We start from the raw sequence: 25656 nt of genomic DNA, 5'->3' as shown, positions 1-25656 counted from the left end.
TCTCTGGTGGGTTCCCATTACTGGATCCATCTGTATGAAACACACACACTGACTGAATACATTGTTTCTATGTGTTTATCAGATGATGGGGGATCTAGGTGGAGCCTCCGTACTGCTCTCTCCTTTACAATAAAGTCTCCTCTTACCCGGTGATGTGAGGGGCGGCTGATTCTCCATCATGACGTCCTTGTAGAGATCCTTGTGTCCTTCTAAATACTCCCACTCCTCCATGGAGAAATAGACAGTGACATCCTGACACCTTATAGGAACCTGACACACACAATGATACAGTCACCATCCAGACACATCCCTTGTCTGTTACTGGATAATGTCCCAGAATTCCCAGCACCGCTCACCTCTCCTGTCAGCAGCTCCATCATCTTCTTGGTGACTTCTAGAATCTTCTCCATGTTGTGTCTCTCAGGTTTTAGGGAGTCACATGGAGGCACTGTGATGGTCATATGATCACCTGACTTCAGAAGAGGAAATCTCTGTATTGGGGAACCAATAGGAATATCATGTTAGAATCCCAGAATCCTCCTCACCTCTCCGGTCAGGTCTGTGTTTTATTAATAGAGATAAGAGTGATGTCATGTGACCTCCCAGAATCCTCCTCACCTCTCCGGTCAGGTCTGTGTTTTATTAATAGAGATAAGAGTGATGTCATGTGACCTCCCAGAATCCTCCTCACCTCTCCGGTCAGGTCTGTGTTTTATTAATAGAGATAAGAGTGATGTCATGTGACCTCCCAGAATCCTCCTCACCTCTCCGGTCAGCAGGTAGATGATCTCCAGGGTGAGGTTTAGTATCCTCTCAGTCATGTGACTTGGGTCCTCCTCCATCATTTGATCTATTCAGGTCTCCTTGTAGACGGATAACTTTGGGAAATGAAAGTAAGAATTATTTGGATGGTATTGGTCACACAATAATAGGATGTGGATGTGAGGGGGTAATAGAAGGGTTGCTGGACACTTAAAAATTACTGCCCCATGGGAACACATTTAGGCTGGCCATAAACGGAGCAACCATGGGTGGCAGGAACCAAAATTTCCTACATCAACACAGACAGGGGAATCCCTCCGGTGGGGGTATTGTGTTCTGGGGGGGGGGGGGGGGGGGGCTCTGGGTGGAAGCTGTCCCCACTGGGAGAACACAGTGATTATTGCTAGTAGCTACTCACATGTTAAATACGGCAGGCTGGTTGCACTCAAGTTGATCGATCGATCAACGTGGGTATATTCAGCCTTCATATAAATGGTTTGAATCTCGGGCTGGTTTTGCAGGATTGGTACAGTCTGTGACTGGCTTTAGTCTGGATTGTTTAGTGTTTGAAACATGTTCGTGAACCGGGACCCTCTTGGCCTGTCAGATCAGAAATTCCCTTTTCTCTGTTGGGTTTCTGAACTGGTTTTGATTCGTTTTAGGTCTGCAGAAAAGGAATGATAAATACGATCCTTCCTTTGACTTGTTTGCCCTGAGGCAGTGCTGTGAGGTAAATAGAGGGTCATCATGATGTCCAGGAAGAGAAACTCGCTGACTTTTGGCCGGAGTTGCCAGCTAATCTAGATATCTGCCAGAACTCTGGCTGCAAGGCTCTAATCTCCGGCAGCCTGCTGACTGACAGGAGTGATGTCACTCTCTTTGCAGTAAGAGAAGAGATTGCACTCTCTGCAGTAAGAGAAGAGATTGCACTCTCTGCAGTAAGAGAAGAGATTGGATTGAATAGCAGGAGGATGTTGCTGGTTGAGTAGAGCTGAGGGGGAGGAGTCTGTTCCCTTCCCTCCAGAGCCATTCAAGTACACCACCCCCTCAAGTGCCCCAAGGTCCTCTAGCCTTAGTACCCCTCCGCTCCTCTACTTCCCTCAGTATTTTCCTCCCTGTGGACACCAATGATTACCATAGAGCCTCCCTGAGCCCTAGAGCCTCCTCTTCCCTCAGAGCCCTGCTGCCCGCCAACTCTACCAAGGGACCAGAGCCATTCAACTCCACTACCCCCTCAGGGGCCCCAAAGTACTACAGTCTAAGTCCCCCCTCAGCTTCTCTACTTCCCTTAGAACCCTCAGCATTTTCGTCCGACACCAATGATGGAAAATATTCTTCATGGTAGGCTGGGGAACGTTTCCTTCCTCCTGACCAGCAATGTAAGGGTCTCTATGCTCCATACTCCCGGCCCCCGGCACTCCATCATTGTGTTGGCTGCATAGTGTAATGATTGCCCATTGTAGGCCATGTAAGGTTAGGGTGGTCATTTTATTTTCTATTTATTGTCAGGGATGTTTGTTTAGATGAACATATTACTAGAATTTACCTCGATTATAAAGAGAATGTTCCGGCTCCGTAAGTGGGAGAATGTTCTGACCCTGAAGGAGTTAACCTACGTTTCCGCACTATATATGTGTGTATCATCATCTGCAGGAGATAAAAGACGTCACAGTGACTATGGAGGAAGAGGACGGACATGACAGGGGGGGGGGGGGGTTACTGGGTGTAGATAGAAAATAAGATCTTATTACCTCATCAGCTGCCACTTCCAGCAATGTTTCCTCTCTACTTCCTCCCAACTCACCTTTTACCCGGAACTTCCTTTTATACCTGACATCACTTCCTGTCTTCCATAGAGACTTCCTGTCTGGGTAGAAGTTAAATCCCCCCCTTGTGGAGCTCAGAGGAACTGCAGCCCCGAGAAACATCTCGTAGTGAGAACACGGCCTTGTGCTGTGTGTGTATGTACTGTATATCCTTAGAGATGGGGTCATCTCCACTCCCACCAAGGGGGAGAGAAATATATTACTGCCTAGTCCAGCCTTTCTTAGCCAGGGTTCCTCCAAAGCTTTCTAGGGGATCCATGAGCAATGAACAATTTCTGTCTCTCAGTAACAACCGACATCAATGATCTGTAAGGGGGCAGTCTTCCCACTGATGACAATGTCAGAATGTCATTCACCCACTGACCTCTAATATAAGGGGGTCCTTCTCCCATTGGTCACCAATGCAAGGGACCACCACACTGACCACAGATATAAGGGGTTCTTCTCGCAATTGTCACCAATGTACTGGACCACTATACTGACCACGGATATAATCGGGTCCTTCTCCCATTGGTCACCAATGTACTGACCACTGATATAAGGGTGTCCTTCTCCCATTAGTACCAAAATGTAAGGGACCGCTACACTGATCACTGATATAAGGGACCTTCTCCCATTGGTCATCAATGTAAGGGAATACTACACTGATCATTGATATAAGGGGGTCTTTCTCCCATTGGTGACCAGTTAAAGGGACCACTACACTGACTACTGATATAATGGGCCCTTCTCTTTTTGGTCACCGATGTAATAGATCACTACCCTTACCCAGGGCAGCAATCAGAAATTCTGGGGCCTCTTACACAGCCTTAGGCCTGGGCATCCCCGTGCCCGACAACCAAAACTCCCCAGGGCTCACCCCACTGGCCGCCCAACCGAATTTGCCCACTGGCAATTCCATTGAGTCCTTCCATGCACCCACTTTTATTTTAACACTCTTAGAACTTAATATATCCTCCATCCTATGTCCTCCTCCTTCTCTAGTCCCATCTTCTCTTCCTCCAATTCTATCTTCTCCTCCAGTCCCATCTCCCCCATCCCATGTCCTCTTCCTCCACCAATCCCATATCTTCCTTCTTCTTTCCTATCTACTCCATCCTATGTCCTTCTCCTCCAGTCCCATCTCCTCCATCCTATCTTCTTCTTCTTCTCTAGTCCCATCTCCTCCTCCTCCAGTCTCATCTCCTTGTAGCCGGGATCGGACTACTATTAAAAATACATAGATTTATCATTGTTATTTGAAATGTTCCTGTGTTTCTTTAATGCTGATTTCAATGGAATCATCCTCTGGCAGGAAGTGGAAGATTGGGATTGTGGGAGATGTAGTTTCTGGCAGAGAGCTGAACATTGTTTGGATAACTCTATTGCTCCTGGGACCCATCAGCCTGCTGAGTGTGTGACTGACGGCAGCTGCGGCCTAGTCCACGAGGCCTGATCAGCTCACGGAACTCAGCCTCAGCGGAGCGGATGCTGGTTGCTGTACTGTGGATGCTTTCACAGTGTTGCTGAAGGAGACAGAGCGGGGGGTCGGTCGGACATCCTGTGGTGGAAGAGCGCAGACGCCGGAGCATGGGAGATCACATCACCTATCCTGTAGGGCCCTCACGGACGAGCATCTTAGAGTGAGAGAGGGTGTCTTTGCCTGGTTCAGATTGCAAGTATAACATCTCATCTTTACTCTGACTGCAGACACTACAACAAACATCAATTCTCTTAGGATTACAATTTAACCTTTGATCCTCTTTGCCACAGTGGAAATTGTTTAAGAGCTCCAACTGCCGGTGAAGAGCGTAGCAAGGGGAATAAAATATTTAAACTGCGCTAACATAAACCAGAAGTTGTAGACCCAAAATACCATATGGCAGCTGGGTCAAAAAGGCTCACGTAGTTTATCATAGGTCATCCCGACATAGGCTGCATCCATGGATATTCCAGTATATGGCCATGTCAGGGGCAGACTGTCAACTTTCGGCCGAAAGGGTAAGTAAAAACCAGAGGCCCATGGTGCAGCGACTCTGCCCCCTCCCACTTTCCCAATCCTCCTCCTGACCCCCATTCCAAGCTGAAGCCCTGCTCCAGATACTCTCTACTTACCTGCTGAATCCGGGTTCCCGACCTGGCCAACAGGGGGGGGTTGGGGTTGGGGCTGGCCGGGGCAGAAGAGTCTCCAGTGGGGCATGGAACCGGCTTCTGCTCAGACACAGTTTACACCATCCATGCTGGAGGGTGGGGGGGCGGGCCTACGCTCTGTCCTTGTCTTCAATCCGGACTCAGTAGGTCAGCGGTGGAGACTTTTTACTTCTCTTCACCACAAATCCTTTAGGCATGTCTGTGGCAGAAGTGGTGCAGCCTTTTTACGGGGCATCAGAGCGGCCCAGGGGGCAATTTTCCCACTGGCCCAGTCCTCCGCTGGGCAATGTAGTAGGGATAAGGCAGGCTGGATCTCCCAATCAACCATTCACATGCAGGGATAAGCCAAATAACACAAACATAATGTAAATCCGCTACTAAACAGTTTATTAAAAGAAGCAAATAAACTTTACAAACATCCAATGGTAACAGCACATGGATATAGGAATGAAGTTAGGCTGTAACTGGCATGGTGCCGATGCGTTTCGTCACACCTGACTTTTTCAATAGATATTGCCAACAGAATGTCATCATTCCCTTATATTTATATAGTAAATTAGATGAAAAAATGGATCCCACCTTGCTAAAGGAGGGACATTAATACACATAGTTCTTAAAGCAGACACATTCTAGTTTATGGTTATCTTAACGGACAATTGCGCGGTCGTGCGACGCTGTACCCAAATAAAATTGACATCCTTTTTTTTACCACAAACAGAGCTTTCTTTTGGTGATATTTGTTCTCCTGTGCGATTTTTATTTTTTGCTCTATAAACAAAAAAGAGCGAAATTTTGAAAAAATAACAATAGTTTTCAAATTTTTTTATATGAAATTCTCAAAAAAAATCTAAAAATCTAAATTTTTTAACATTTTAGGCCAATTTGGTTTTTGCTGCATATTTTTGGTAAAATAAATCGCAATAAGCGTATTTTGATTGGTTTGCGCCAAAGTTATTGCGTTTACTATCTACGGGAAAGATTTATGTCATTTTTATTTTTTTTTAAACTAGTAATGGCGGCGAGCTGCGATTTTTTTTGTGGGACTGCGACATTGTGGCGGACAGATCGGACCCCTGACTGACATTTTTGGGGGTACCAGTGATATTACTACAGTAATCAGTGCTATAAATATGCACTGTTACTGTAAAAATGACACTGGCAGGGAAGGGGTTAACTTTATTGGTGATCAAAGTGTGTCCTTAGGGGTGCGATTCTAACTGTTAGGGGGCGTGGCTAGTGAAGTAATCATAGAGACATACAATCCTACATAGCAGGATCGCATAGCCTCTGTCATTACATCAGTGAGAATGACAGACGACTGTGTTTACATCAGCCGTCTGTCTTTCTCCCTCTCCTGCTGGAGATATCGGAGCCGCAGGTCACACGCGCTGGCTCCCCTGGGAATGAGCGGGGGAGGGGAGTGGGCCACCGGTGGTGCGTGGTCACCCCCTACAGGCTCGGGGGCGAGCGACGTAGTACTACGTTACTTTGCCCAGGAGCGGCTGACTGCCGCAGTAAATAGTCGAAAGAATGGTTGCACTGCACCTCCCACCGTCAGAGATAAGAAAGCTTGCACTCCTCCTAAATCCAGACCTTGTTCAGCGATATGAAACCCAAAATCCAATACTCCAGACTCATGTAGATCACATGTAATAATAGGAAGGGCTCATAGGGTAATATTGCTAAAACCGATAGTTTATTTAAACTTTACCCCGTCCCCCTCACATATTGCACTTACATATAACATGAGCAACGTTGTCAGAGAAGTCATAAGATAGTTGGAACTTCCCGCCATTAGATGGCGCCAAGCTGGCTATTTAAACTGACTCTCTGCATGGATTCATTGCTGTTTGGTCTGCAGCTTCCTGGTACTGTTCCTGACTCCATGTGACCTCTGATCTTGATCCAGGTTGTTGTCTCTAACCTGTGCTTGTCTCCTTCCTACTCTGACCCCAGCTTGTCTTCTGGATTTCGCTCCTGCCTTGCTGCTCTCCTGGTACCGATCCGGCTTGTGACCCGATTACTCTGCTGCCTATCGTCTATGTCCTTCCTGCCCGACCATCACCTACCCGGCTTGTTTGACCCTGCACCCTGCTCATCCGGCCTGCTACAACTCCAGCCCAGCAAGCCTGCTCCCACCAGCCTCATACCAGCCCGCCCACTGCGGCCACGCTACTACTGGACTGATTACAGGCACTCCTACGTCACCGTGTTCCTGTGGCCGCTGTCTCACTATCAGAGGCACACGACCTGGAGTTGTACGAGAGGCCCTCCTCTACACGTCAGGCTCACCTACCAGGTATGTGACAAACGTATGCATAAAGAACAGTTGCAACCTGTACACTCTGGACTGCTTCCCCCGCTCGGTACCAGCTGATCGGAGGTTCCGGGTTGCGAGTGTGACGTCAAGGGCTTTCTGTTACCAAGGTGACCACGTGCTCACGGTCTGACGCGTTTCGTCATCACGACTTTAATGTGACAATCATTTGCCCAGCTGTGCCAAATTCTGCCCGTATTTTCATTATCACAGCAATTTCCTCACTTATGGGGCAATAATGCGCTATTATTACTGCAGTGCCACATTATGGCCACTAGATGGAGCCAATGATCATAGGAAATCATAAAATATGACCAATACTGGTCACGTCTGGGGGAATGCGTGTCACATTCGTTCAACAAAGTTTTTAAAAACACACCTCTAAGTGTTTTGTTTCCACCACAAAATGTACTCAGCCAGTGAAAGGTAATGACTCCATTTTTATTTTTCTCCTGCTATCAATGGCCAACACGGGACAACACTTCATCCATGTCCTTGGTGATCTCAGGGTGTGCTTCTTCCCCACATGTCCACCAACATTCATATAGAAGACATTTCCCGCACTCAAGGCACTAATAAACCTCCAGGGTTGTCTTGGACCCCTGATGTATACGAAGACAGGACTTCAGTGAGGAAAAATTCTCTCACTGAGGACAGGAAAGTGACTTCTCCCTCGTGTGCAATATCTGATGTCTGTAAAGATTGGACTTAGCTGAAAAACATTTCCCGCACTCTGGACAGGAATACGGCTTCTCACCTGTGTGCAATCTCTGATGTTTGTAAAGAGTGGAACTCTGTGAAAAACATTTTCCGCACTCTAGACAGGAATACGGCTTCTCCCCCGTGTGAGATATCTGATGCTTGTAAAGATTGGACCTCTGTGAAAAACATTTCCCGCACTGAGCACAGGAATATGGCTTTTCCCCCGTGTGCAATCTCTGGTGTTTGTTAAGACTGGACTTTACAGAAAAACATTTTCCACACTCAGGACAAGAATACGGCTTCTCCCCCGTGTGTAATCGCTGGTGCCTATAAAAACTGGACCGATCTGAAAAACATAAACTGCACACAGGACAGGAAAATGGCTTCTCCCCTGTGTGCAATCTCTGATGTTTGTTAAGACTGGATTTCAGTGAAAAACACTTCCCGCACTCTTGACAGGAATATGGCTTCTCACCTGTGTGAGACCTCTGATGTGTTAAAAGATTGAACTTATTTGAAAAACATTTCCCGCACTCAGTACAGGAATACGGTTTCTCCCCCGTGTGTGATCTCTGATGTCTATAAAATTTAGACTTATCTGAAAAACATTTCTCGCACTCAGGACAGGAATACGGCTTCTCTCCTGTATGAGATCTTTTATGCCTATTAAGTTTGGATTTATAACGGAAACACTTCTCGCACTCAGTACAGGGAAACCTCGTATCTATTGGAAGGACGGCACCGTCCCTCACAGTCTGAGGTTCCTCAGGATAAGAGGAATACGATGGTTGGGCTCTGTCCCTCACAGTCTGAGGTTCCTCAGGATAAGAGGAATACGATGGTCCGGCAGTGTCCCTCACAGTCTGAGGTTCCTCAGGATAAGAGGAATACGATGGTCCATCTACACTGTATGGTGCCGGATAGACATTTGAGGTAGCCAGGTTTTCTCCTGGACTATACTGTGTGATGTCCTCATCTTCTACTTTACAGTCTGGAGACAAAGTGAGACAATCCTCTGAGGGTTTCCTCATCTCCCGTCCATGTACTAAAATAGAAATACAAAGATTATTACTAGACATCAGCACATTGGTTCCCCTAAACCAGGACTCCGCCCACATCAGCCAGCTTTTTCTCTGAGGAGCTTACAGTTCCCCCCTCAAGGTAACTAGTAAATGGGTCCTCTGATCTCCTACCAGTTCATTTCTTTATTCATGGACCTTAGTCAGAGAGTGAGGAAACAACGAGAACTGTCTTTTATATGAGTGACAGTGATGAGGGGATTATAGGACGAGTGTCCCCTCCCCCTCTATCACTCATTTCCATCTTTCCAACACAAGAAGTCCCGCACTTCCTTATTTAGTCCATGATTTAGTCATGAATAACAGCGGGGCTGAGCCCCACCAGAGGTCAGAGAGTGAGGATGGGGGGGAGAACAACCAAGATGAAGACTGGACTGATCCTGAAGACCACCATCATTGGGTTACTGACTCCTCCCTCATTATCACTTTCTGTTTAAGGTTCCAAAGTTGGAGGATGTTATCACATTATTATCACCATGTAAAAGTCTGTCCTCCAATCAAATCATCAGATATAAAATGTCCAGCTGGTAGGAAATGGGTGTAACAAAAGAGAATCCATATTATGTGTATATATAGCAGTGGGTAGAGGGGAGAGAGCAGAAGTCAGGAGTATGTAATGTACAACATAGAGTATATAGTGCAGGGGTCAGGAGTATGTAATGTACAACATAGAGTATATAGTGCAGGGGTCAGGAGTATGTAATGTACAACATAGAGTATATAGTGCAGGGTCAGGACTCATAATATTTGTGTTCAGTAATCAGTTGCAGAAGTCCTACACCGCTGCCTCCCATCTCCTGAGACTGCACTCAGTGACTTGGGTGTGAGACTATACAGACATATCCCTCCACCCGGCACAGCCAGCAAATAACAGAGCAAATAACCCCGGGAGAATTGTTCTGTCAGAGATCTTGGTAGACCCGGGCATGGGGCAGAAGACCCAAGGTACATAACCCAGGTGCCTAGGTCAAGCAACGTCTATGGTAAAATCCAATATTTTACTGCCAGCTGAACCCCAGAATCTCCATAAATCCAGTCTAGAGACATAAATTGTGTCTGCAGCACAGAGAAGGAAGATTATCTGAGAGAAATACAGGAATACAGGACGGGGAACACAACTCAGGAAAGTGACCAGGGGATTACAGGCTGATTTCACCCAGTCCCCGCCCTACTCTGGACCAATCTGTAAGCAGTATGGGTGGAGGAATGGATTTAGTGATAATGACCCACCTGTGCTGATCTCTGTAGGAGTGTCCTCCTCTATAAATGTCCCCGTTATTCCATCCTCCTCCATAGACTGCTGATCATCCCTCACATACGTCTCTTCTTCTTCTGCTTTAATCTCAAATTCTTTATTGACTGGATCTCCACTCTAAACCAAGAAAACTAGAGCATATATTATCTGTAATATTTAATATTGCGCCATCATATAAAAAAAAAAAACACATCCACTAACCTTGTAAAAGTGAGGGATGGTGTGACCTTCCTGTGCGGAATCCCAGGAATACAGAGGATGGGGACATCTTTCTGATAGGTTCCTGTAACTGGATGACTCCTCTATGGTGTCCTGGTACAGAACTTTGTGTCCTTTTTGAAGCCCTGAATCATTCATCGCCCCATCCTCATCATCCTCCTCTTTTATCTCTTCTTTAATATCAACCTGTATGGAATCCCAGGAATACAGAGGACGGGGACATCTCTCTGGTGGGTTCCTGGTATTAGGTGGCTCCATCATATTCTTGTGTCCCTCAACAAGCTGGTTCATCACCCCATACTCCTCATCGTCCTTCTTATAGTCGTCTTTACCATCAATATTATTATCTATGAGGTTTCTACTCTAAAAATATAATAAAACATCCTTTATAAAAAAAAACATGCTTGTTCATAAATCATAACTACCAATAATTGTTCCTCATCTACCTGATGATGGTGGGGGATGGTGTGACCTTCCTGTGTGGAATCCCGGGAATACAGAGGACGGGGACATCTCTCTGGTGGGTTCCCATTACTGGATCCATCTGTAGGAAACACACACACTGATGAATACATTGTTTCTATGTGTTTATCAGATGATGGGGGATCTAGGTGGAGCCTCCGTACTGCTCTTTCCTTTACAATAAAGTCTCCTCTTACCCGGTGATGTGAGGGGCGGCTGATTCTCCATCATGAAGTCCTTGTAGAGATCCTTGTGTCCTTCTAAATACTCCCACTCCTCCATGGAGAAATAGACAGTGACATCCTGACACCTTATAGGAACCTGACACACACAATGATACAGTCACCATCCAGACACATCCCTTGTCTGTTACTGGATAATGTCCCAGAATTCCCAGCACCGCTCACCTCTCCTGTCAGCAGCTCCATCATCTTCTTGGTGGCTTCTAGAATCTTCTGCATGTTGTGTCTCTCAGGTTTTAGGGAGTCACATGGAGGCACTGTGATGGTCATATGATCACCTGACTTCAGAAGAGGAAATCTCTGTATTGGAGAACCAATAGGAATATCATGTTAGAATCCCAGAATCCTCCTCACCTCTCCGAGGGTCAGTTCTGTGTTTTATTAATAGAGATAAGAGTGATGTCATGTGACCTCCCAGAATCCTCCTCACCTCTCCGGTCAGGTCTGTGTTTTATTAATAGAGATAAGAGTGATGTCATGTGACCTCCCAGAATCCTCCTCACCTCTCCGGTCAGGTCTGTGTTTTATTAATAGAGATAAGAGTGATGTCATGTGACCTCCCAGAATCCTCCTCACCTCTCCGGTCAGCAGGTAGATGATCTCCAGGGTGAGGTTTAGTATCCTCTCAGTCATGTGACTTGGGTCCTCCTCCATCATTTGATCTATAGAGGTCTCCTTGTAGACGGATAACTTTGGGAAATGAAAGTAATAATTATTTGGATGGTATTGGTCACACAATAATAGGATGTGGATGTGAGGGGGGGTAATATAAGGGTTGCTGTACATTTAGGAACTACTGCCCTAATGGGAACACATTTAGGCCTGCCATAAATGGAGCAACCATGGGTTGCAGGAACAAAAATAGATTGATTCCTCCATCAACACAGACCGTGTTGACAGGGGAATCCCTCTGGTGGAGGTATTGTGTTCCCCCAGAGGGGGGGGTGTAGGGAATCAGTCCCTACTGGAAGAACACAGTAATTATTGCTAGTAGATAATCACATGTTAAATACGGCAGTTTGGCTGCACTCAAGTTGATCGATTGATCGACTTGGGTACATTTAGCCTTCATATAAATGGTGTGAATCTCAGGCTGGTTCAGCAGGATTCGTACCGTCTGTGACTGGCTTTAGTCTGGACTGTTTAGTGTTTGATACATTTTCATGAACCCGGAACCCTCTTGGCCTGTTGGATCAGACATTTTCTCTGTTGGGTTTGTTTGGATTCTGAACTGGATTTGATTAGTTTTAGATCTGCAGAAAAGGAATGATAAATACAATCATTCCTTTAACTTGTTTGCTTTAAGGGAGTGCTCGGAGATCAAAGGAGGGTCATCGTGATATCCAGGAAGGGGAACTTGATGACTTTTAGCTGGAGTTGCCGACTAATCTGGATAATTACCAGAACTCCGGCTGCAAGGCTTCAATCTCCGGCAGCCTGCTGACTGACAGGAGTGATGTCACTGTCACTGGATACAGTAAGAGAAGGGACTGGATTAGATGTTGCTGGTGGTGATGGAGCAGAGAGCTGTGGGGAGGTCCTTTCTCTTCCCTCAAATGTCTGCCCAGTGTGGATAGGAGGAGGACAGCAGGGGGTAAGGGGTTTGTTTTCTGTTGGTTGACAAATATGTCATTGTATCCTGGACATTGTACAGAGCGTCGGTGGGTTCCTGGGGCTCTGAATTCAAGCAATGGGCACTGCCAGACTCTGTGTCATGGGACGTTATTGAACTGCCCCACAAGAACCCTGACACAGACCCAAGACCACCCGCTGGGCCAGTGTTTCTCTCCGGTCCTCAGGGCACACTAAAGCCCCGTACACACGAGTAGAAATTCGGCCTGGAAATTTCGTCCGACGATCAATCTGCCGATTTTTCGGCTTGTTAGTATGGTGCTTCCGACAACCGACTCCGACTTTTCGACCGAAAAAATCCTAGTGTGCAGGCTATATAATTTTTGTCGACCGTCAAAACACGTCCGATTTTCGTCTCATTAGTACAGATTTCGATGGGGAAAAATCTTATGAGCAAGACTAGGCATGCTCAGAGATGAAAGAACACAAAGAAAGCAATCCAACACATGACATCACTTCTGAAGTAGAATTCTGTCGTACGGGAAAATTCATGTGTAGTCTAGAGCACATTCCAACCAACAGACACCACTCTGGACAAAAGACGGACGACCGGTCGGTGGAAATTCGTTGTGTGTGTACGAGGCTTAACAGGCCAGGTTTGCAAGAAAACTGAAATACATCACAGGTGATATTAATTGCTGCTCAGTGATTGCAGTATTCTCTTCTGCATCTCCCCAAGGTAATACTTAAAATCTGGCCTGTTAGTGTGCCCTGAGGATCGGAGTTGAGAAACACTGCGCTAGGCAATGATGCACAAACAGACCTCCTCCATGTACGAGTGCCCACCAAGGTGCGAAGGCCTTTCCTTCTTCATTCCACTTGGTATCTTGAAAAATTGTATTTGACCAGTGAGATGGTAAGAAGGTGAAGGTTGCCTCCATTTCTTGGCAGGAGTTCTGTAAGGAAGTCTAAAAAGTAAGTGCAGGTGGGAGGACCATCAAATGCCAAGAGCCCTCCTCCTTACCATAGAGCCTCCCTGAGCCCTAGAGCCTACTCTTTCCTCAGAGAACTGCTGCCCACCAACTCTACCAAGGGACCAGAGCCATTCAACTCCACTACCCCCTCAGGGGCCCCAAAGTACTACAGTCTTAGTCCCCCCTCAGCTTCTCTACTTCCCTTAGAACCCTCAGCATTTTCCTCCCTCTGACACCAATGATGGAACATATTCTTAAAGGCAGGCTGGGGAATGTTTTCTTCCTCTTAACCAGCAATTTAAGAGGCTCTATGCTCCATACTCCTGACCCCGGCACTCCATCACGGTGTTGGCTGCATAGTGTAGTGATTTCCCATTGGCTGCGTAGTGTAATAATTGCCCTGTGTAGACTATGTATGGTTAGGATTGTCTATTTATTGTCAGTGCTATTTGTTTAGAGGATCCTATTACTAGAATTTATCTCCAAAATCTAGAGAATGTTCCAACCCCGTAAGTGGGGCAATGTTCTGAAACTGAAGGGGTTATTCTACGTTTGTACACTATATATGTGTGTATCATCGCCTGCTGGAGATAAAAGACGTCACAGTGACTATGGAGGAAAAGGACGGACATGACGGGGGGGGGGGGGGGGTTACTGGGTGTAAATAGAAAATAAGATCTTATTACCTCCTCTGCTGCCTCTTCCAGCAATGTCTACTCTCTAATTCCTCCCAACTCACCTCTTACCTGGAAATTCTTGTCTGTATCTGACATCACTTCCTATCTGTACCTGACATCACTTCCTGTCTTCCATAGAGACTTCCTGTCTGGGTAGAAGTGAGATCACCACCTTGTGGAGCTCAGAGGAACTCCAGTCCAGAGAAACTCCTCGTAGTGTGAACACGGTCTTGTGCTGTGTGTGTATGTACTGTATATCCTTATAGATGGGTCATCTCTACTCCCACCAAGGGGGAGAGAAATATATTACTGCTGTAGCATGTTTTCCAGGCATTGGGCCTGATGTGGGTCTTCCATTGTTATCGGAGACACCAACAGCCCATTAAGGCTGAATACCCAAGTGTGAGATTGGAGACAATGACCAATCTGGCATCTTTGGTTTGTTTTGTTTATTTGATAAAGGGAATGGGAGAAGGGAATGAGTGGGATACTCCTCTGACTCAACTAGGTACAACTGGGACACTTTGCAGAAAAATGCATGTTAGAGCTGTCTTGACGTCAGCTGGATGCCGACCAATGCTTACTGGCGCTTGAAAAATACTGACTTGCTGAACTGTGCTTGAACTTGACTTTTGACACTCAGGTTAGCTCAAAAAGTCTTGGACTGTACTGAGACTTGACTCCTGACGCTCTGGTTAGCTCAAAAGTCCTGTGAACAGCTCCTTCCAGTCCTTCACTGACTGAGGTTGCTCTTTGTAACTGCATGTGCTGCTGCAACTCTCAACATTGTACACTGCACGCTGTACACTTTAACTCTTCAGGGCCCAACCGCTGGTGCCCCCTTTACACTTCAGGGTCCTCTCACTAGGCACCCCCTCTACGCTTCAGGGTCCTCTCACTAGGCACCCCTTCTGAACTTCAGGGTCTTCTCACTAGGCACCCCCTCTACACTTCAGGGTCAACACTGACATCCCCTTTACCAATAGCTAGCTCCGAGATCCCTTGGACCTTCACCGGAGCGGTCCCCTCTCAGCTAGGCAGACCCCCATGGGCAGTTACAGTACTCCTACTCCGGGGTTGCCCCCCTCAGGTCAGGCCCCTTGATACAATCCCCTGTATTCACGATACTGTTTTTTCCAGGGTCTCCAGTGTCTCCCCCTCAGTCAGCTTTCCTGGACCTGTGGGTTCAGCTCCGTTCTTCTGGCCTTCAGAACGACCTCCTGATGCCACGTGCCACTGCTACAGAGGAGGAGGCAGCTGCCACCCTCCCCTTGGGACTCTGCTCTCCAGCTGAAGACCCCGCAGCACATGTGCTCCTGGCTTTTATGCAGTGTCCCAGAATGCACCGAGACAGCCTGCCCCTGCCAATCACCAGTACTGTATCAAAGCCTATGTATCCATTGTTTCCTCCCACTTTCCAACATGCCTCCCTATTGGATCAGCGTGAAACACTCTCTAGACTCAATGAATCACACACTGAGCACACCTCACTCACAGATCCTGCTCTCTGGTAGACAGGAAGCAATATAGATTTGCCTGCTGCTCCTCTGATAGGCAGACAGAGCCAAAAACTATACTCTCTCACTAGCACCTACCTAGGAGGGTGCTACACTCACCCCCCGCCAAACCGATCCATGTCCTCACTAGCACCTACTTAGCAGAGTGCTACACTGATATAAGGGGAGCCTTCTCCCATTTGTCACCAACGTAAGGGACCACTACACTGACCACTGATATAAGGGATCGTTCTCCCATTGGTCACCAATGTAAGGGACCACTATACTGACCATTGATATAATGGGTCCTTCTCTTATTAATCACCAATGTCAGGGACTGTTACACTGACCAGTGATATAATGGGTCCTTCTCTAGTTTTTCACCAATGTAAGGGACCACTACACTGACCACTGATATAAGAGGGTTCTTCTCCCATTGGTCACCAATATAAGGGACCATTACACTGACCACTGATAAAATGGGTCCTTCTCTTATTAATCACCAATGTCAGGGACTGTTACACTGACCAGTGATATAATGGGTCCTTCTCTAGTTTTTCACCAATGTAAGGGACCACTACACTGACCACTGATATAAGAGGGTTCTTCTCCCATTGGTCACCAATATAAGGGACCATTACACTGACCACTGATAAAATGGGTCCTTCTCTTATTAATCACCAATGTAAGGGACTGTTACACTGACCATTGATATAATTGGCCCTTCTCTAGTTTTTCACCAATGTAAGGGACCACTACACTGACCACTGATATAAGAGGGTCCTTCTCCCATTGGTCACCAATGTAAGGGACCACTACACTAACCACTATATAGATATAATGAGTCCTTCTCCTATTGGTCACTAACGTAATGCACCACTACCACCTTTACCACTAGGAATGGGCTCCAGGTTTTGTCTTAAACGAGGTTCAGACTGCAGTAAGTTTGTTCGGAGATTCGGAGAATGGCTGAACTAAATCGGTATTCAGTTGAATTAAACCTATTACTATTGCATGCTCACCACCCTTTCCTACCCAGCCAGGCATGCTGGGATTTGGGTTTTGGTGTGAATTTCCAGGGGATAAATCTAAATAAACAAAATAACACTTGCGTGTTTAGCGTACAATGAGAGAAGTAAATTAAATATGCAAAATCAATTACTTAAACCAGTCCTTCCAGCCAAGAGATGCTGCACACCTAAAGGTCTGTATAAACAACATAAAAGAATTGTATATAAAAGGGATAGAGGTCTCCACTTCCCTTTGAGAACATATACGGGGACAAAACACGTAGGGGCAGGGCAGAGCTTTGACACTGACGTCCTCACGCATGCGTGCTAGGATGGACGGTGCTGTACTTGCAATTGAATACGTGCACTTTGTGAGTACATGGAGATTTAATAAACAAACACTTTTATGCATCCTCTTCTTATTTGTGGTAACACGGGGGCTTCTTATAAGAATGTGACCTTGCTTTGGATCACTCTATTGGCAGCAATTGACCACGGCATTCCGGGAAGTGGAGTTGTGCATGCGGTGGCTTGATCTAATGACCGCTGGGCTGAAACTAATTTTAAGTGCTTTAGGCCTCTTCAGTTTTGGGGGGGGGGGGTCTCATGTTCCAGTAAGCGGATAGAATTCATGTTTGGATGGAGCATGAATATTACTAAGGATTGCTGGCATTCCTTATTTACTTCACAGTTGTGGTTGCAATGGACAGGTTTCATGTTTTCTGTGGCTGGCCCTGGATACAGCTTCAGTCATTCCCTGGTCGAGAAGAATGGCCAACAGGTGGTTGAGATGTCTATATAAGGCTGAGAGCAGAGACTAGCAGGGTCCTTTGCTAGCAGGAGAGTGACCCAGCCTGGAAATGTTATCAAACCTTCCAAGGCTTAGTGAGGAGCTTTAGAAAGTCCTGAATGGTTCTTGCTCAGTGAGGAGCCTTAAGAAGTCCTGAATGATTCTTGTTCAGTGAAGAGCTTTATGAAGTCCTGGATGATTCTTGCTCAGTGAGGAGCCATAGGATCCAACCTAAAGTCGCAGGAACATTCAAGACACAGCTTCAGCCAATCCCTGGTCGAGAAGAATGGCCAACAGGTGGCTGAGAGGTCTATATAAGGCTGAGAGCTGAGACTAGCAGGGTCCTTTGCTAGCAGGAGAGTGACCCAGTCTGGAAATGCTATCAAACCTTCCAAGGCTCAGTGAAGAGCTTCAGAAAGTCCTGAATGGTTCTCGCTCAGTGCGGAGCCTTATGAAGTCCTGGATGATTCTTGCTCAGTGAGGAGCCTTTGAGGTTCCTGGATGATTCTTGCTCAGTGAGGAGCCTTTGAGGTTCCTGGATGATTCTTGTTCAGTGAGGAGCTTTATGAAGTCCTGGATAATTCTTGCTCAGTGAGGAGCCATAGGATCCTCCCTAAAGTCGCAGGAACATTCAAGGCCAGAGGGGATCTTCCTGGGAGAATTTATGTCGGAGCCATATTGAAGCTGAGAGAAGGTCTTCAGATTGCCTGGGTCACAGTGAGTAGGCCTCAGGAGAGAAACTGTTGCCTGTACACTTCCCTTCTTCATAGAGGGGTCGTTCCAGACTCACTGAGTGGGAGAGGGTTATACACATACCTCCCAACCGTCCCGGATTTTTCGGGACCGTCTCACGATTTTATTTAAATCCCGGCGAATAAAGGCTGAGTCCCAGAGTCCAGTCGTGGAACAAGTTCTGTTACTTAGCTCCAGCAACTAGTCTAGAATGACAGGAACCCAGGGCAAGAGCTGCGGTGTTACTGCCCCGGGTTTATGTCATGATCTCATCTTTCTATTGAAGCCAGCATTTCTCCGTGCCAGTTCAGTTACTTTGTACTGTGGACTGTGTTCTTTGTGTGCTATGTACTCCTAAACCCGTCACTGACTCCAGCTCTCTGTTTGTTACATACTCCTGGTCCTTGAACACATTGCATTACACACCCTGGGACCCTCGCACTTTCTTATGTATCCTAATCCCGACACTGACTGCGAAACTCCTCCAACCCCTACACTCTGCCTTATAGCTTCCTGCACTATATACACTATACTGTACATGACATGCTTCCCACAGAAGTGTTCATCATCTGAGCAGTTGCTGGTTGCTATGGAGTCCCTGAATATTTTAATAAAGTTCTCCATTAAGATAGGCTGAGACAAACTATTAGCTCTCGCTCTATTTTCTTTGTTTAATGGAAGCTTTTTTCCCCCACAAAAGTCTTATGCCGGGGTCTACGTGTCTGTGAGACTCTTGCTTGGCACCGCAATCAAAGCATATTTTATCATGTCCCTTAAGCCCCTCCCACTGGTACCAGCTTGGCCACACCCACAATTTGCTGCATCACCACCTTCGTCAGGCGTCTGTTCTTCTCAAGTACAAAAGTTGGGAAGTATGGTTATAGGGGAAGGAGTCCCAGAGGGTCCTCTAAAACCTTCCAGTGTCCAATTTCAATCCAATACCTTTAAGCATACCTTTAAGCACTTACCATCCGGCCGCCGCAGTTTTACGTCGGTCGTTTGACGCTAAATACCGGGGTTATGGCAGCAGATAGCTTTCGGATTTGTCGCGGGATCACCCTTACGGTGCGGCGGAAGGGGTACCCCCCCCCTCCCGCCGCATTTTGGCCGTTTTCCCGGCTTACTGGACCTGCCGACAGCGGGAAAAACGATCCGGTTCCGGATCCTCTGAGACAGGAAGTCGAGTGAGGGCAAGATGGCCCTCACTCGACTCTATGGTCTTGGAGGACCAGAGCAACGGCAAACATCGTTGCCTAGCAACTGGTTTAAAGGGACGATTTTTTTCCGACACTTTTTTTTTTTTTCATTCTTAGTGCACTTTTTACTTTCTTCATGACCCCGGATCTCGCAATAAAGAGGTCCTGTCATGCCTATTTCTATTAAAAGGCAAGTTTACATTCCTTGTAATAGGAATAAAAATGATCAATTTTTTTTTTTTTTTTTTTTTAAACTGTGTAAAAATAAAAAATAATAAATAAAATAAATTGGGAAAAAAAATGAAAGCGCCCTGTCCCCGTTAGCTCGCGCGCAGAAGCGAATGCATACGGATGTCCCGCCCACATTTGTAAGCAGTGTTCAAACCACACACGTGAGGTATCGCCGCGATCGTTAGAGCGAGAACAATAATTCTATCCTTAGACCTCCCCTGTAACTCTAAGTTGGTAACCTGTAGAAATTTTTAAATTGGGGATTTTTAAGTACCAAAGTTTGTCGCCATTCCGCGAGCGTGCGCAATTTTGAAGCATGACATGTTGGGTATTTATTTACTCGGCGTAACATTATCTTTCACATTATGGAAAGAAATTGGGCTACCGTTACTGTTTTTTTATTCTTTAATTAAAAAAAGTGATTTTTTTTTCCCAAAAAATTGCGTTTGGAAGACCGCTGCGCAAATACGGTGTGATAAAAAATATTGCAATATTGCAAAAAATATATATATAATGTTTGGGGGTTCTAAGTAGTTTTCTAGCAAAAAAAAAAAAAACAGATTTTAGCTTGTAAACACTATGTGCCATATAATCTCTGTATTCCATTAATGGTTGGTATAATATTGCTGGTTTAATTATCTGATGTCCTTTAATGTAAAAATCATTCGCCCGGCCGTGCCAAATTCTGCCCGTATTTTCATTATCACAGCAATTTCCTCACTTATGGGGCAATAATGCGCTATTATTACTGCAGTACCACATTATGGCCACTAGATGGAGCCAATAATCATAGGAAATCACTGACATAAAATATGAGCAATACTGGACACGGCTGGGGGAATGCGAGTCACATTCATTCAACAAATTTTTTTACAACCAGATCTGTAAGTGTTTGTGAAATCTTCCCGCACAAAATGTACTCAGCCAATGAAAGGTAAGGACTCCATTTTTATTTTTCTCCTGCTATCAATGGCCAACACGGGACAACACTTCATCCATGTCTTTGGTGGTCTCTGATCTCCTTATGAAGTGTTTCTTACATCATGAAAATCAGCCATGGAGTATATCTGAGGTGTATATCAGGGTGTGCTTCTTCCCCACATGTCCACCAACATTCATATAGAAGACATTTCCCGCACTCAAGGCACTAATACACCTCAAGAGTTGTGTGGGTCCCCTAATGTACAGGAAGACAGGACTTCAGTGAGGAACAGTTCCCTCACTCAGGACAGGAAGGTGGCTTCTCCCCTGCATGCAATCTCTGATGTTTGTTAAGACTGGACTTCACTGAAAAACATTTCCCACACTCAGGACAGGAATACGGCTTCTCCCCTGTGTGCAATCTCTGATGTGTGGAAAGAGTGGACTTCTGTGAAAAACATTTCCCGCACTGAAGACAGGAATACGGCTTCTCCCCCGTGTGCAATTTCTGATGTTTGTAAAGACCGGACTTCTGTGAAAAACATTTCCCGCACTCGGGACAGGAATGCGGCTTCTCACCTGTGTGAGACCGCTGATGGTTATAAAAACTGGATTTATCTGAAAAACATTTCCCGCACTCATCACAGGAATACGGCTTCTCTTCCATGTGGGATTTCTGATGTTTATTAAAACTGTACTTCTCTGAGAAACATTTCCCGCACTCAGGACAACAATATGGCTTTTCCCCTGTGTGAGACCTCTGATGTATGACAAGATGTGAATTTTGTACAAAACATTTCCCGCACTCAGTACAAGTATAAGGCTTTTCTCCTGTATGCAGTCTCTGATGTCTATAAAGGTTGTTCTTTTGTGAAAAACATTGCCCACACACAGGACACGAAAATGGCTTCTCTCCCGTGTGAGATCTCTGATGTGCCACAAGTTCTGATTTTTGTACACAACATTTACCGCACTCAGAACAGGAATATGGCTTCTCTCCTGAGTGAAATTTCTGGTGTTTATAAAAACTGTACTTATCTGAAAAACATTTCCCGCACTCAGGACAACAATACGGCTTTTCCCCCGTGTGAGACCTCTGATGTGTGACAAGTTCTGAATTTTTTAGAAAACGTTTCCTGCACTCAGTACAGGAATATGGCTTTTCCCCCGTATGCAATCTCTGATGCGTGTAAAGATTAGATTTCCTTGAAAAACATTTCCCGCACTCAGGACAGGAAAACGGCTTCTCCCCCGTGTGAGACATCTGATGTGCAACAAGTTCTGTTTTTTGCACAAAACATTTCCAACACTCACTACAGGAATACGGCTTCTCCCCCGTGTGTGATCTCTGATGTCTGTTAAGAATAGACTTCCGTGAAAAACATTTCCCGCACTCAGGACAGGAATATGGCTTCTCACCCGTGTGCATTCTCATATGTCTGTTAAGTTTGGACTTCTCTGAAAAACATTTCCTGCACTCAGGACAGGAATACGGCTTCTCCCCCACGTGCATTCTCTGGTGCCTATACAGTTTGGACTTATCTGAATAACAATTGCCGCAATCAGAGCAGGAAAACGGCTTCTCACCGGTGTGAGATCTTTCATGCACATTAAGTTTGAATTTAGAACTGAAACACTTCCCGCACTCAGTACAGGAAAACCTCTTATCTGTTGGAAGGACGGCACTGTCCCTCACAGTCTGAGGTTCCTTAGGATAAGAGGAATATGATGGTCCAGCACCGTCCCTCACAGTCTGAGGTTCCTCAGGATAAGAGGAATACGATGGTCCATCTACACTGTGTGGTCCCGGATGGGCACTTGAGGTAGCCGGGTTTTCTCCTGGACTATACTGTGTGATGTCCTCATCTTCTACTTTACAGTCTGGAGACAAAGTGAGACAATCCTCTGAGGTTTTCCTCATCTCCCGTCCATCTACTAAAATAGAAATACAAAGATTATTACTAGACATCAGCAGATTGGTTCCCCTAAACCAGGACTCCACCCACATCAGGCAGCTTTGTCTCTGAGGATCTTACAATTCCACCCTCAAGGTAACTAGTAAATGGGTCCTCTGATCTCCTACCATTCATTTTGAGTGTCCCCACCCCCTCTATCACTCATTGCCATCTTCCCAACACAAGAAGTCCCCTGCACTTCCTTATTTAGTCCATGATTCCGTCATGAATAACAGCGGGGCTGAGCCCCACCAGAGGTCAGAGAGTGAGGATGAGGGAGAACAACCAAGATGAAGACTGGACTGATCCTGAAGACCACCATCATTGGGTTACTGACTCCTCCCTCATTATCACTTTCTGTTTAGGGTTCCAAAGTTGGGGGATGTTATCACATTATTATCACCATGTAAAAGTCTGTCCTCCAATCAAATCATCAGATATAAAATGTCCAGCTGGGAGGAAATGGGAGTAACAAAAGAGAATCCATATTATGTGTATATATAGCAGTGGGTAGAGGTGAGAGAGCAGAAGTCAGGAGTATGTAATGTACAACATAGAGTATATAGTGCAGGGGTCAGGAGTATGTAATGTACAACATAGAGTATATAGTGCAGGGGACAGGAGTATGTAATGTACAACATACAGTATATAGTGCAGGGGTCAGGACTCATAATATTTGTGTTCAGTAATCAGTTGCAGAGATCCCACACCGCTGCCTCCCATCTCCTGAGACTGCACTCAGTGACTTGGGTGTGAGACTATACAGACATATCCCTCCACCCGGCACAGCCAGCAAATAACAGAGCAAATAACCCCGGGGAGAATTGTTCTGTCGGAGATTTTGCTAGACCCGGGCATGAGGCAGAAGACCCGAGGTACATACCCCAGGTACCTAAGCTGAGCAATGCCTATGGTAAAAAATCAACATTTTGCTGCCAGCTGAACCCCAGAATCTCCATAAATCCAGTCTAGAGACATAAATTGTGTCTGCAGCACAGAGAAGGAAGATTATCCGAGAGAAATACAGGAATACAGGACGGGGAACACAGCTCAGGAAAGTGACCAGGAGATTACAGGCTGATATCACCCAGTCCCCACCCTACTCTGGACCAATCAGTGAGCAGTATGGGTGGAGGAATGTATTTAGTGTTAATGACCCACCTGTGCTGATCTCTGTAGGAGTGTCCTCCTCTATAAATGTCCCCGTTATTCCATCCTCCTCCATAGACTGCTGATCATCCCTCACATACGTCTCTTCTTCTTCTGCTTTAACCTCAAATTCTATATCGATTGGATCTCCACTCTAAACCAAGAAAATGAGAGAGAATATCATCTGGAAGATATAAGCTTTATTATTGTGACATCATATTAAAAAAAACACATCCTCTCCACCAGTCCGTGTTCTAGATGCTCCCATCCACAAACCTTGTAACAGTGAGGGATGGTGTGACCTTCCTGTGTGGAATCCCGGGAATACAGAGGACGGGGACATCTCTCTGGTAGGTTCCTGGTATTAGGTGGCTCCATCATTTCCTTGTGTCCTTCTGAAAACGTCATCACGCCATACTCCTCATCCTCCTCTTTATATTCTTCTTTAACAACAAACTTATCATCCCAGAGGTTTCCACCCTGAATATATAATAAAACATTAATTGTAACAAACATGCTTGTGTATAAATCATAACTACCAATAATTGTCAATCATCTACCTGATGATGGTGAGGGATGGTGTGACCTTCCTGAGTGGAATCCCGGGAATACAGAGGACGGGGACATCTCTCTGGTGGGTTCCTGTAGCTGGATGACTCCGCCATGGTGTCCTGATACAGATCTTTGTGTTCCTTTAGAAACTCTGACTCCTCCATCACCCCATCCTCATCATCCTCCTCTTTTATCTCTTCTTTAATCTCAACTTTAGAATCTCTCAGGTTTCCACTCTGAATATATAATAAAAATGACATCAATGGTAACAATGCAGATAATGTACAGATCCTAATCATACTATCAGTGATTGTTCCTCATCTACCTGATGATGGTGGGGGATGGTGTGACCTTCCTGTGTGGAATCCCGGGAATACAGAGGACGGGGACATCTCTCTGGTGGGTTCCCATTACTGGATCCATCTGTAGGAAACACACACACTGACTGAATACATTGTTTCTATGTGTTTATCAGATGATGGGGGATCTAGGTGGAGCCTCCGTATTGCTCTCTCCTTTACAATAAAGTCTCCTCTTACCCGGTGATGTGAGGGGCGGCTGATTCTCCATCATGATGTCCTTCCCAGCACCGCTCACCTCTCCTGTCCGCAGCTCGATGATCTCTCTGGTGACGTCTAGAATCTTCTTTTTATTTCTCTATTCTATCAGGGAGGGAGGTGGAGGCAATGTGATGGTCATATGATCTCCAGACTTCACAGGAGGAAAACTGTAGATTTGAACACAAAGAGTAAAATTAAATGACATTCCCAGAATCCTCCTCACCTCTCCAGTCAGGTCTCCATGTTACTCCAATTTCCCTGAAGAGGGAGGGAAATTGGGAGGAGGAGCTGTGGGGTCAGTGTGATGTCATAGGATTCTCTGACTCCGATTGGAGGGACATTGGGAGGAGGAGCTGTGGGGGTGCTGTGTGAGGTTTTTGTACACACAGAATCATTTCTCCTGGGTACGTCTCACCTCTCCTAAACGGAAAGATGAACATTGTTGAGAAATGTCATACTGATCGAATTAAGACAATGCATGATCACCCTATCACATATGGAATAGAAGATAGCGGTAAGATATTCCCTGTGTGATAAAGTATCCACGTTGAGTACCTTTTGGTGCCAAAAGACATACTGAATGATAAACTAGCAGTTTAAATAATGTAACCATTACATATTTTGAGATATTAAGAGTCGTATGGCTCTATCCACAAAGGAGGTCTTGATATTTGTCATAAACCCAGGACAGCCCTTTGCTACTCTGCTGTAATTGGTCAGGGGTGTTCGTCAACGTCCCTTTGATCCTAGAGAAAAGCTTGCTCAAACTTTGCTATCAGGAGTTCTCATGGTAACATCAAGAAGGAGGAACATCTATTAAGTTTGAGAACCGATCACAACTGGCTCA

The 25656-nt window shown here is 45.8% G+C and overlaps 3 protein-coding genes across 3 annotated transcripts in view; 1 reads left to right on the top strand and 2 right to left on the bottom strand.

Moving 5' to 3' along the window:
- LOC309564458 (uncharacterized protein) overlaps positions 1-25656 on the top strand; it is a 1566033-nt gene that overhangs the window by 646530 nt on the left and 893847 nt on the right. The window lies entirely within an intron of this gene.
- The window catches only part of LOC309564022 (uncharacterized protein), a gene marked incomplete at its 5' end in the record, with an annotated part of 50050 nt that overhangs the window by 19496 nt on the left and 4898 nt on the right, over positions 1-25656 (bottom strand). The window contains 4 exons of the mRNA XM_082268646.1: positions 5298-5301; positions 7684-8330; positions 20961-22389; positions 24116-24177. Coding sequence (XP_082124772.1) covers positions 5298-5301; positions 7684-8330; positions 20961-22389; positions 24116-24177 — 2142 coding nt within the window. The remainder of the gene's footprint in view (positions 1-5297; positions 5302-7683; positions 8331-20960; positions 22390-24115; positions 24178-25656) is intronic.
- LOC309564024 (uncharacterized protein) lies at positions 1596-24175 on the bottom strand (the record flags this gene model as incomplete). Its single annotated transcript, XM_082268648.1, has 6 exons — positions 23974-24175; positions 23710-23851; positions 22389-22528; positions 10585-10653; positions 10325-10476; positions 1596-1695 (listed from the first exon to the last, which is right to left on the bottom strand). The coding sequence occupies exons 1-6, from the start codon at positions 24103-24105 to the stop codon at positions 1596-1598; spliced, it is 735 nt and encodes a 244-aa protein (XP_082124774.1). The 5' UTR covers positions 24106-24175.

Source organism: Pelophylax lessonae, assembly GCF_965119305.1.
Source record: "Pelophylax lessonae genome assembly, chromosome: 9".
In the NCBI taxonomy this organism is placed as follows: domain Eukaryota; kingdom Metazoa; phylum Chordata; class Amphibia; order Anura; family Ranidae; genus Pelophylax; species Pelophylax lessonae.
This window is presented reverse-complemented; position numbering and strand designations above follow the sequence as displayed.